At 43.6% G+C, this 12,927-nt stretch overlaps 1 protein-coding gene across 4 annotated transcripts in view; it reads left to right on the forward strand.

The window, feature by feature from the left end:
• Nucleotides 1-12,927, forward strand: part of LOC139250253 (uncharacterized) — a 336,554-nt gene that overhangs the window by 243,298 nt on the left and 80,329 nt on the right. For all 4 annotated transcript variants that reach the window (XM_070872754.1, XM_070872750.1, XM_070872751.1 and 1 more), the window contains 3 exons: nucleotides 10,442-10,551; nucleotides 11,065-11,170; nucleotides 11,263-11,385. In XM_070872754.1, coding sequence (XP_070728855.1) covers nucleotides 10,442-10,551; nucleotides 11,065-11,170; nucleotides 11,263-11,385 — 339 coding nt within the window. The remainder of the gene's footprint in view (nucleotides 1-10,441; nucleotides 10,552-11,064; nucleotides 11,171-11,262; nucleotides 11,386-12,927) is intronic.

Here is a 12,927-nt window from a genome sequence, read left to right on the forward strand (position 1 = left end):
GGCGGCCTTCCCATACCTGTGGCCCTGGTAAGGGTGAGGAAGGGAGGCTGTTGGGCGTGGTCATACCTCGGTTGGTACCACCCTTCAAAGGTATTCAGACAATATCCCTCCTTTTCCCAGGGCTCTGCAGATATGGGGTAAAATGATAAACTAGAGGATTCCATCATCTTCCCGTCGCCCAATGGTGGGTATACTACCAGATGCAACTCTTATCATCCTAGGGAATTGGCGTGTGCCGTTCTGGTAGATATACCATTCTACTACTTCTGACAGATGAAGTGGGATAGGTCTAAGAGGAATCCCTCCCTTACAGTGGAGAGAGGTTTGGGTACATATCCAACAACCTCCTTCTTTGTTGTTTTCCGTAGCGTATTTGTGGGACATATACAAGAAGGTGTTTACATGCAATTCGGGTATTACAGGTATTATAAGTGTCACAAGGAAACATAGTCCTAATATCCATTTCCCTTTACTGATGGGGTTGGTGATTCCTTTTCCTCGTGTCCTGGAGCTCTTTTGCAGTGTGAGGCGTGGATCCATGTTGGTCTCTCCTTTATCTTCAGGGCAGTATTGGTGGTCAACAGGGCCTGAAATGGACCTTCAAATCTTGGGTGAAGACTATTTTTCCTCTTGAACACCTTCACGTACACGAACTCGCCAGGCTCCAAACTATGGGATCTTCCTTCAGCAGGATCAATTTGGGCTTCCTTTACCTGGGAATGAAAGCTAGAAATACATTTTGTTAAAGCAATACATTTTGTTAAAACAATGCAATAGTTTAGCATATTTTCTTCCATTTTGTGGACATCCATTTGTTTAGCAGTAAACGGTGCAGAAAAAGGCAAACGTTGGGGATGTCCCATGACGATTTCATGTGGTGATAATCCTGTCGTTCTATTTGTTGCTGATCACATTACCATTACTGCCAAAGGTAACAGTTCGACCCATTTGAGTCCAGTCTCATCACATAACTTTGCTAGTTTATTCTTCAACATTCCGTTGTATCTCTCCACCAATCCAGCTGACTGTGGGTGATAACTGAATTGGAAATATTGGTCGATTTGTAACGCTCGACACACTTCTTTCACAACTGTCCCAGTAAAATGTGACCCATTGTCACTTGAGTGTTGTACAGGTATGTCAAATCGTGGCACAATTTCTTTTAACAAATGCTTAGCGACAGTAGTTGCGTCATTCTTTTTACATGGAAAAGCTTCAACCCATTTAGAAAACACATCTATAATTACTAATACATACTTAAATCCCATGCATGGGGATAATTCAATAAAATCCATTTGCAAATTTACAAAAGGTCCTGTTGGATTTGGGTGGGAGGCAGCCTGTTTTCTGTTTTTCCCGGATTCATGGTTTGGCAGATAACACATTTTTCACTAATTTGTTTTGCAATTGCAGAAATACCTGGCGCATACCATGTTTTTAAAATATAGTCTGCCATCGCCCCTTTGCCCGCATGTGTGAAAGTATGAACACAGCGGGCAATCCATGGGAGCAAAGCTCTGGGTGCCACCATGCGGCCGTCATGGTGAACCCATACTCCCTCAGGTGTTTTATCGCATTGATTCTGTGCCCAGGTTAACACCTCCTCAGCAGTGGCCTGTGACTGAAAGGCCAATACATCATTAATTGTGGGCGGCGTATCAATGGGTTTTGTACGTTGAAGCACGTAGGCTGACACCTGAAGTCCTGTGTCTGACATGGCGGCATTTCGAGCAGCCCTATCAGCTCCATCATTGCCTAACGCAATGTCGTCTCGGTGGCCCGTGTGTGCTTGACACTTAATTACTGCAATTCTTTGTGGACATTGTAAGGCACATAAGGGGTTTTTTACTTGCTCGGCATTCTTAATCGTTGAGCCCGCAGAGGTTAAATAGTCCCTGAGTTTCCAAATCTGTCCATAATCATGAGCAATTCCGAATGCATATCGTGAGTCCGTATAGATATTAATGACCCATTGTGTTGCCAGTATACATACATGTGTGAGGGCAAATAACTCCGCCTGCTGTGCTGAAAACGTATTTGTTAGGGCTGCCGCTTCCACAGTGGAGTGGCATGAGGTAACGGCGTAACCAGCGCGGCACTGGCCATGTTCATTTCTTAGAGCTGATCCGTCGACAAAATAGACTCATTCTGGATTGTTGAAGGGTGTCTCGCTTAGGTCGATGCGTGGCTTGGTGACCAACTGAGTCACAGTCCCGCAGCAATGAGGGGTGCCATCCTCAGCAGTTGGAAGAAGCGTGCTTGGGTTAAGGGTCGTGCAATGTTTAATCGTTAAGCTGGCATTTGATAGTAGCTCTACCTCATATTTAGTTGTGCGGGCTGATGTGAGATGTTGAGTGGCGCATTTAGTGAGTAGTATCTCAACGGAGTGTGGAACGTGCAAGACGGTGTGGTGATTTAAAGTGATCGTTTGAGCCTGCTGAACAGCATAGTAAGCTGCAGGAAGGCATCTCGGCAAACCTCGTGCTACTGGGTCCAATTGTGTACTAAAATACGCGATGGGCCGCTGTCTGTCCCCGTGTATCTGAGTAAGAACGGACTGAGCAAAGCCTGACTTATGGTGGACGAATAGATTAAAGGGTTTTGCATAATCTGGAAGTCCCAAAGCCGGCATGGTAATAAGAGACTGTTTAAGGGATGTGAAAGCACGGGTGTTGGGTAGTAAAATTTGCTTGAGGCCTGGTGGAAACCTGAATTTGTGTATTACTATTACCGCGACCTCCACTTTGTTGTGGGGGCCAATTCTGCTGGAACTGTTGGGTTCCTTGCGACGGACAATTTCTTGCCCAATGTCCCGTTTGTCTGCAGTTATAGCAGTTCCCACTATAATTCTGCCCTTGCCCTGGACGGTTCATATTACCCCTATTTCTCCGGCCAAATCCTCTCCTTTTTCCACGCCCTCTCCCTCTGCTTTGTTGAAAATATTGAGGATATTGTTGTGGGTTTAGTGGGTATTGAGTTGGTTGCTGGAAGTCTATTACGGGCTCCGTGGGTTGTTCCATGAGTATACATGTTTTGCCTTTACTTTCCCTATTTCTTTCCTGTAAATCCTTAAGAGTGGATACTAACTGCGGGAGGGTCTTTTGGCGCCACCCGAGGCATACTAACTTCAGTGGGTCTCTAAGTTCTGGTCGTAGACCATTTACTACCGCACTGACCATTGGTGCTTGGTATTGTTCTTTAGTCATTCCTGAACATTGATCCATGATTTCCCCCATTCTTTCTACATAGTTCTCCACATCCTCATCCTTTTTCTGTGTGGTCTCCATAATACTTGGCTCATGGCACAGGACTATGGTACGTAATTCATCCAGCGCCATGTCCAACTGTATTCTGGGGTCTGGGAGACTGCCTATCATGGTCCTTAATTCGGATGGAGTCCAGGGCTGGTGAACCGCCACTGGGTTTCCACCCTGAGGATCTAGGAAGTATCGGAGAGAATACATTCCATGTAGGTCAGGGTTAAGTGTCATGGCTTGTATTAGTGACGAGTCAGTTCCTGCAGCCCCTGCTCTCTCTGTTGTCTGTCTTGTTCTGCTAACTGTGCCACTCTCACCACTTCCTGCTGTCTTGCTATATCCTGCAATTGAACTTGTCTCTGTGCTGTTTGGAGTCTAGTATTGTCAGCTGGCGATCCCCCTGAGGCTTCCTGGGGGGGCGCCACTGCCTCACCACCGCCTCCTCCTCCTCCTGGTTGAGGTTGTTGGTCTGTTGGCTGATTATTAACGGGACCATGAACGGGCAGGGGTAGACTATCTAGCTGGGGGTCGCCTACTTGGCCCTGATTATTATTAGCATTTGGGTTTGGTGGTGGGCTTTGTACTGGCAGACATGGCGGTGGTGCATAAGAGTTATCTAATTCTTGTTGCAGTTCTTCCTCGTCCTCCTGTGTCCACTGAGGGGCACTTGGTCTGTGTCCCTCAGTCTGCCTAACTACCATTTGTTTATGGCTTTCTACATCCCCTTTACCCTCTTCAACTTTCTGTTTCTTTTTCTTTTTTACCTCCTTCATTACTAGCTTCTATGCTTCTTTCGCATCATCTTTCGGCTTCTCGTTTCCGATCGTTGAAAGCTGACCAATTTATTTTCTTTTTACCCCTTCTACCTGGGTCTGTATCCACAAGGCATTCCTCAAGACACGTTATTCTCTCTAAATTAAATGAACCATCAGGTGGAAATAGCCTGTTTCCATCCTTAGTCCATTTTACCCATTCTTTTAGGTGGTCAATTGAAGACTGACCACAATTCTGGAGCATGAAAAAGGCTGGTGTGCCCTTTGGTGGTGGTTTGCCTGCTCCGGCACCCATATTTAACTGGTTGAGATATCACAGTTCTCTGTATCACAGTCCTCTCGCTCCAACCGAGTACCCTATGCCCAATTCACCTGGCCGTCACGTGACCCATTTGGGTTCTTAATTCGGCCTCAGTCTGGGTGTTTGAGATATTGTTGGACACGAGTCACTCGCTGCTGATCAACCGATCACTGTTTTGTCTCAACTAATTTATACGTTTCTGAAACACAACCTCCCCTGTTGATTTCCCTGTTATGTCTTCCTAAGAGCTCATAGACAATTGACGCAGGGGGATGGGAACCAATGCAGGGAGACAGAGGGAAACAAAAAGGAGACAAAAGCAAAAGACAGAAAGGAGATGAGGAAAAGTGGAGGGCAGAGAAACCCAAGGCAAAGAACAAAAAGGGCCACTGTACAGCAAAATTCTAAAAGGACAAAGGGTGTTAATAAAACAAGCCCGAAGGCTTTGTGTCTTAATGCAAGGAGTATCCGCAATAAGGTGGATGAATTAATTGTGCAAATAGATGTTAACAAATATGATGTGATTGGGATTATGGAGACGTGGCTCCAGGATGATCAGGGCTGGGAACTCAACATTCAGGGGTATTCAACATTCAGGAAGGATAGAATAAAAGGAAAAGGAGGTGGGGTAGCATTGCTGGTTAAAGAGGAGATTAATGCAATAGTTAGGAAAGACATTAGCTTGGATGATGTTGAATCTATATGGGTAGAGCTGCAGAACACCAAAGGGCAAAAAACGTTAGTAGGAGTTGTGTACAGACCTCCAAACAGTAATAGGGATGTTGGGGAGGGCATCAAACAGGAAATTAGGGGTGCATGCAATAAAGGTGTAGCAGTTATAATGGGTGACTTTAATATGCACATAGATTGGGCTAGCCAAACTGGAAGCAATACGGTGGAGGAGGATTTCCTGGAGTGCATAAGGGATGGTTTTCTAGACCAATATGTTGAGGAACCAACTAGGGGGGAGGCCATCGTAGACTGGGTGTTGTGTAATGAGAGAGGATTAATTAGCAATCTCATTGTGCGAGGCCCCTTGGGGAAGAGTGACCATAATATGGTGGAATTCTGCATTAGGATGGAGAATGAAACAGTAATTTCAGAGACCATGGTCCAGAACTTAAAGAAGGGTAACTTTGAAGGTATGAGGCGTGAATTGGCTAGGATAGATTGGCGAATGATACTTAGGGGGTTGACTGTGGATGGGCAATGGCAGACATTTAGAGACCGCATGGATGAATTACAACAATTGTACATTCCTGTCTGGCGTAAAAATAAAAAAGGGAAGGTGGCTCAACCGTGGCTATCTAGGGAAATCAGGGATAATATTAAAGCCAAGGAAGTGGCATACAAATTGGCCAGAAATAGCAGCGAACCTGGGGACTGGGAGAAATTTAGAACTCAGCAGAGGAGGACAAAGGGTTTGATTAGGGCAGGGAAAATGGAGTACGAGAAGAAGCTTGCAGGGAACATTAAGGCGGATTGCAAAAGTTTCTATAGGTATGTAAAGAGAAAAAGGTTGGTGAAGACAAACGTAGGTCCCCTGCAGTCAGAATCAGGGGAAGTCATAACGGGGAACAAAGAAATGGCAGACCAATTGAACAAGTACTTTGGTTCGGTATTCACTAAGGAGGATACAAACAACCTTCCGGATATAAAAGGGGTCAGAGGGTCTAGTAAGGAGGGGGAACTGAGGGAAATCTTTATTAGTCGGGAAATTGTGTTGGGGAAATTGATGGGATTGAAGGCCGATAAATCCCCAGGGCCTGATGGACTGCATCCTAGAGTACTTAAGGAGGTGGCCTTGGAAATAGCGGATGCATTGACAGTCATTTTCCAACATTCCATTGACTCTGGATCAGTTCCTATGGAGTGGAGGGTAGCCAATGTAACCCCACTTTTTAAAAAAAGGAGGGAGAGAGAAAACAGGGAATTATAGACCGGTCAGCCTGACCTCAGTAGTGGGTAAAATGATGGAATCAATTATTAAGGATGTCATAGCAGTGCATCTGGAAAATGGTGACATGATAGGTCCAAGTCAGCATGGATTTGTGAAAGGGAAATCATGCTTGACAAATCTTCTGGAATTTTTTGAGGATGTTTCCAGTAAAGTGGACAAAGGAGAACCAGTTGATGTGGTATATTTGGACTTTCAGAAGGTTTTCGACAAGGTCCCACACAAGAGATTAATGTGCAAAGTTAAAGCACATGGGATTGGGGGTAGTGTGCTGACGTGGATTGAGAACTGGTTGTCAGACAGGAAGCAAAGAGTAAGAGTAAACGGGTACTTTTCAGAATGGCAGGCAGTGACTAGTGGAGTGCCGCAAGGTTCTGTGCTGGGGCCCCAGCTGTTTACATTGTACATTAATGATTTAGACGAGGGGATTAAATGCAGTGTCTCCAAATTTGCGGATGATACTAAGTTGGGTGGCAGTGTGAGCTGCGAGGAGGATGCTATTAGGCTGCAGAGTGACTTGGATAGGTTAGGTGAGTGGGCAAATGCATGGCAGATGAAGTATAATGTGGATAAATGTGAGGTTATCCACTTTGGTGGTAAAAACAGAGAGACAGACTATTATCTGAATGGTGACAGATTAGGAAAAGGGAAGGTGCAACGAGACCTGGGTGTCATGGTACATCAGTCATTGAAGGTTAGCATGCAGGTACAGCAGGCGGTTAAGAAAGCAAATGGCATGTTGGCCTTCATAGCGAGGGGATTTGAATACAGGGGCAGGGAGGTGTTGCTACAGTTGTACAGGGCCTTGGTGAGGCCACACCTGGAGTATTGTGTACAGTTTTGGTCTCCTAACTTGAGGAAGGACATTCTTGCTATTGAGGGAGTGCAGCGAAGGTTCACCAGACTGATTCCCGGGATGGTGGGACTGACCTATCAAGAAAGATTGGATCAACTGGGCTTGTATTCACTGGAGTTCAGAAGAATGAGAGGGGACCTCATAGAAACGTTTAAAATTCTGACGGGTTTAGACAGGTTAGATGCAGAAAGAATGTTCCCAATGTTGGGGAAGTCCAGAACCAGGGGTCACAGTCTGAGGATAAGGGGTAAGCCATTTAGGACCGAGATGAGGAGAAACTTCTTCACCCAGAGAGTGGTGAACCTGTGGAATTCTCTACCACAGAAAGTAGTTGAGGCCAATTCACTAAATATATTCAAAAGGGAGTTAGATGAAGTCCTTACTACTCGGGGGATCAAGGGTTATGGCGAGAAAGCAGGAAGGGGGTACTGAAGTTTCATGTTCAGCCATGAACTCATTGAATGGCGGTGCAGGCTAGAAGGGCTGAATGGCCTGCTCCTGCACCTATTTTCTATGTTTCTATGTTTCTATAACAATATTATGAAGACAATAAAAAACGCAAAAACCCAAAGGGGTGCACAGATCATAATCCTTATGCTTTAACTAAACAAATAATCAATTCTCAGTCTGCGTTGTACGCTCCTTCAGACTGAGTCCTTAACTTATTCTAAATTACCCCATCAAACAAAGGTCCTCATCTTATCACACAAGGATGACTTATCCTATCACTAATTTCAATGATCCTATCACACAAGGATCGCGTCCCATCTTATTTCTCCCTATCACACAAGGGTATTTGTTTCTACCACACAAGAAACAGGGACCTTTTAATGACGTCTTTTCTTACCTTCCCCCCTTTACAATCTGCCGGCCCGCTTCAGGGCTGAATTTTTTTGCTTTTCGGAATCTGCCTCCTCTTACTGTCAAGCTGAAAGAGGAAGTGATTACAAACATGTAACTCAATCCTGAAAGGAGTCTTACGATCGCAGCACTTCTGCCGAGACAAACAGACTACACTCGCGCTCTCTCCAAGGAAGGGCTCCTTTAGTAACATAAATGTCACCAATAACTGGCCAGTTAGAGTCCTTCCCTAGAGAGTCACCGTGTTCTTGTCCGTTTACTCACCGGCACGTAGTTTGCGATCTCGGTGGAACCTCCAAGGAATTCTGTCGAAGACACCGATTCAAGATAAGACTCTTAACACAAGCAGACCATCAGATTGTTAGTTTATTGTTGCTTGTATACAAGGGGAGAGTGCCCTAGACAGGGTACCAACTCCGGTAATACACTGAAATTGGAACATATTTATACACCCAAGTAAACAACTCCTATCATATGTGATGGTTCCTCTTTTTTTTGTAATAGTGCAGAGTCTAGCAGTTAATTTAATTACCTCATCAGTGTTATCCAATGGATAATTGTCTTAGCTACCCTTTCCTTATTTTGGGATAACCTTTCCTTGCCCCCTGTACACACTGTCTGTTTTTTTTGGTTATCACATCCTATTTGTGATTATAATTAGACAGAGAAGACAGATGACCTTAGCTGCTGTGAGGTATTGCAACCCGTGGTTTCAACTGCTGACAGCTTGTTTGCTGAAGTAAGCTCTAATTCCTAGGTTGACCAAATATAATGTCCCAGCAAGCCTTGCAATCTATGGTTGCTCTTTTTCTATCTTTCCACATTGGTGACTATGAGGGAGAGGCATGACACTATATAACGATGAGGGTGAGTGTCAGTGGATAGATGGGGATGTGAGGAAGTGCATAGGCAGAGAGGGATGGGTGCAACTGCAGGGTAAGTGGCTGTGAGGAGTAATGTGTTGCAGTAGGCTCGAAAAGGCAGAGTGAGGGGGGTTTGAATGATACGCACATCAGAATGTTGGTGAACGTGTCATTGCTCTCACCTTTCCTGTCCTGGTTATGTCATTAAGCCACTTCCTGCATTGAATTCAGAAGCGTGGCACTACGCTCATGCTGCTGACCTCTTCTGCCACCTCCAACCACGCCATCTTGTTTTCCCCAGCAGGATTCTCCCAACCATTGGTAAGGAAGAGTATTTTCCTCCCAGTCCTCACAGCCCCCAGCAGCACAGCCAAGAAGACATCCGTGAAGCAGGATGCACCCTTGGACCATTTCACTTCCATTTTTGACCTTACTCTTCTCTTCCCAACTTCAGCTGCTTCAACTTACATGTTTGGATTGTCGCTTTAAATACTGAAGTTGAGATCGTGTCATGTGGGTCATCTTTGGACAGAAATCCAGAAATAAAATGCTGAAGAAGTAGCTGCATTAAAAAGCCACTGACAGATGCGCTTAACATATTTCTGGGTTTCACATGCTCTTCGGGTCCCCCACTCCCAGAGTGTCTGTACATTGAAAATCATCCCAGAGATGATAGATTCCAGTAACCTCCCCACAAATGATGCTGAACTGACAGGTCTGTAGTTACCTGGTTTCTCCCTCCCTTCTTAAATAATGGAGTGACATTTACAATTTTCCAATTCATAGGCACAATTCCTAAATCTGGAGAGCTTTGGAAAATTATGACTAATGCATCTGCAATTTCCTCACCTATCTTTTTTTGTATTCTGGGATGAGAGCCTTCCTGTCCTAGAGATTTGTTTATCGTAAGAACTATTATTTTCTCTACATACTAAATCCACTAAGTTCCTTCCCTTGATTTATATTTAGCTTCTCCTGTACTGCTGGTATTTTGTGCTCTTCCTCTACTGTGAAAACGGATGCAAAGCATTGCTTTACCAAGTCTCTTAATATCCATCATAGTCTCGCCTGCATCTGTCTTTAATGGGCCCACATTCGCATTTACCAATCCCTTTCTCTTTATATATTTATAAAAGCTTTTGTTAACTTTGATAACCCTTGCAAGTTTTTTTTCTTACTCACTTTCTGCACCTCATTACTTTGTTGTATCTCTTTGTTGCTTTTTATAACTTTCACAGTCTGATGGATTTCCACTTTTCCTTGCATTTTTTTAGCTTGCTACTGTCTCTTCATTTGTTGCTCATGATTATTTAACTACAAAAGTGGAGCCTTTGCCTTTTATCTTTTGTATCTTACTTACTTCATTGAATACTTCCCACTGTTATTTTGTAGGTTTACTCATTAACAGTTCAGGCCTGCATGACATTATAAAATCTGCCCCATAGAGTTAACTATATATTCCATGATTCTCACTGAGTTTCCACCATGTATTGTGGAGGTCCTGAGAATCAATGTATATTAATAAATTTACAAAATTCAACTAAACACAGAATTTATATTTCATATAATCTAGATTAAAGATTTGCTTTGCCAACTGGAACAAAGAACGGAACAGTATTTGAAGTTTTATGACTGGAAAAGAAGTACTGTGGAAAAAATACAAAAAGTTTTGTTGAACAAAGAGTAAGTACCTATTGAAAGAGATACCATTTTCTAAATTTTCATTCAGCTGGAGGAATATTGGCAAATTGAGGTAGATGCATAAAGAACCAATTATTTTTTCCTTTTGTTTCTCTCTCTGTTTATGCTGAAGAACATTGAAACGTAGGAGCAAAACTGTCTTTTAGCCCATATGGCTTGATTCATCCTTTAAAGGTAAATTTTCCATGGACTAAAAATCAGGCGTGCTGTGTAATGGGCACAGGATCTTTACTCCAGTGTTCCAGTGAGCGTTCTTAGTGTGTGCTCTCCATGTGTGCTGCTTTGTACCGGGAGCCCCAAAAGTGGAAAATTACTCCTCGGTCCAGCTTTAAGAAATTATTTTGCTTATTTATTTCTACCTTATACCGTTAGCCCCGAACATCCTGGCATAAGTGTCCTCCTGGAATCTTTGCCACTACAGACCCATCCTTTATTCTTAATTTCAAAACCAACCCCATATTTAAAAATCTTATCAATGTTTTAATTGTACCTCAGGTCAATGGGATTACTTTTATCCTCTGCCAGTGAAAACCATGAACAAGTCTTGAAAAACACATTAGAAAAACTGAAGATAGCAAGAGATCAGCTTATTTCAAACACGGTAGGTATGGAAGATGATGTAGGCAACAAATATGGTTTGCAGAAACTACTATTTACTTCAACAATATGCCTGATAATCTGTCAATATTGTAGATTGAACCCTCACTGAAAGAAGCAGCAGAAAAAGCTATGGAAGAATGGAACAATAATAAATCATTCATCAACACAATCGGTATATTCAACCCATATTTTAATGGCAGACATCCTGCGTACAAGGTATGTATCAGTCAGTGTTTCAGTTAATAACTTATGACCTATATGTTTATGAATATAACAATAGCTCTTTCATACTGGGGAACCTTCATAATTGCAATTATTATTGCTAGTAATAACCATTTAAATGAAATTGAGGTTCTTGAATGAGTGGTGACCCAGATTATATCAATGCGATTAAAGCATTTTTCCAGCATGAAAATCTGATAAAATGTGATCTGAAGACGGATTTTCCTGCATCTAGCACTCAAATATCATCTGAAAAACAAGTGTTCCGCACAGAAAAAATGGGTGCTCATGTTTCACTTCTGTCCAGCACCTGTATAGCATTACCCACAAAAAGCTGTATGGCTGGTGGTTGCACATGAAGAGGGCACAGCAATGTGAATTACATACAAATGAATGTCAGGTGGCAGGGTGCAGATCAGAGGCAGACTTCCTTTATAAAAAAACAGGTACTGCTACTTCCTGAGCTGCTATGTAGGTGCTATTTCCAGTCTTGGGCAGGGAGGTTGGCTTCTTCTCACCCCACCTTCCTGCAGATTCTCAAGCAAGAAAACTCCCAGCTTAGAACCGCTGAGGATTCCTTTAAATATTGCTGGAAATGGCCATCTCCTGACTTGTACCCTCCATGGTTCATGGGTGGGAGTAGGAAGTGCCGGTCGTCAGGTGAGCAGAGACTGAAAAATGATCTTGAGCCAGGTGGTCTCATTAATAAATGGAAATCGGAACAAATGACATAGTTACACCTCTACACCATTTTCATCTCTGGCAAAGCTGTAGAAAGTTTTGGGAGACATTTTGCTTACATCAGATAATGACCTTTTGAAATTTAGATTATTTCAACGTGCTTGTTGTTGCTGCTGGGCCTTCTGAACTCTTAAGGGCCTTCTGGCAATTCACTTATTTCTTCATGGGGGTCTTTTTTGGAATTCCACTCTGGCAAAAGGAGGAGGAGAAGAGGAGCAGGAGAAAGGAGAAAACAACTGCAGTCGCAGGGAGGCCAATTAAAAAGAGCAGCAGAGCCCAGCGGGACATAAAGGGAGTGGTAGATCGGGGCCCAAACACCAACCCAGCTGAAGACAAGAAGTAGAAATAACCAAATTCAAAGTGAAGGGAAGTGATTAGTTGGCGAGTTTTTTTCTCTTTTCTGGGGCATTGGTTTGAATTAAAAGCTGGGACTATAAACAAAACCCAAAAACGTAATTAATTAAATATATTCGGATGGCAGGGCAGGAAATGTGTTTCTGCTGTGACATGTGGGAGCTGGTTGACCCCATTGAGGTCCACAGCGACCACATCTGCAGCAAGTGTCTGCAGCTCGAGGAACTTGGGCTCCGTGTTGATGAGCTGGAGTCTGAGCTGCAGACACTACGACACATCAGGGAGGGGGTGAGTTACCTGGACGCTGCATAGCAGGAGCTAGTCACACCAATTAGATTAATTCATTCAAATTTGGTCCGTGGTTAGGTGCAGGAGGGTGTGACTCCAAGTAAGGAAGATATAGGGATCCAGGATGTAATGGTGTAGGAGCCTCAGCCCTTG

Source organism: Pristiophorus japonicus, unplaced genomic scaffold (assembly GCF_044704955.1).
Source record: "Pristiophorus japonicus isolate sPriJap1 unplaced genomic scaffold, sPriJap1.hap1 HAP1_SCAFFOLD_359, whole genome shotgun sequence".
NCBI classification, from domain to species: domain Eukaryota; kingdom Metazoa; phylum Chordata; class Chondrichthyes; family Pristiophoridae; genus Pristiophorus; species Pristiophorus japonicus.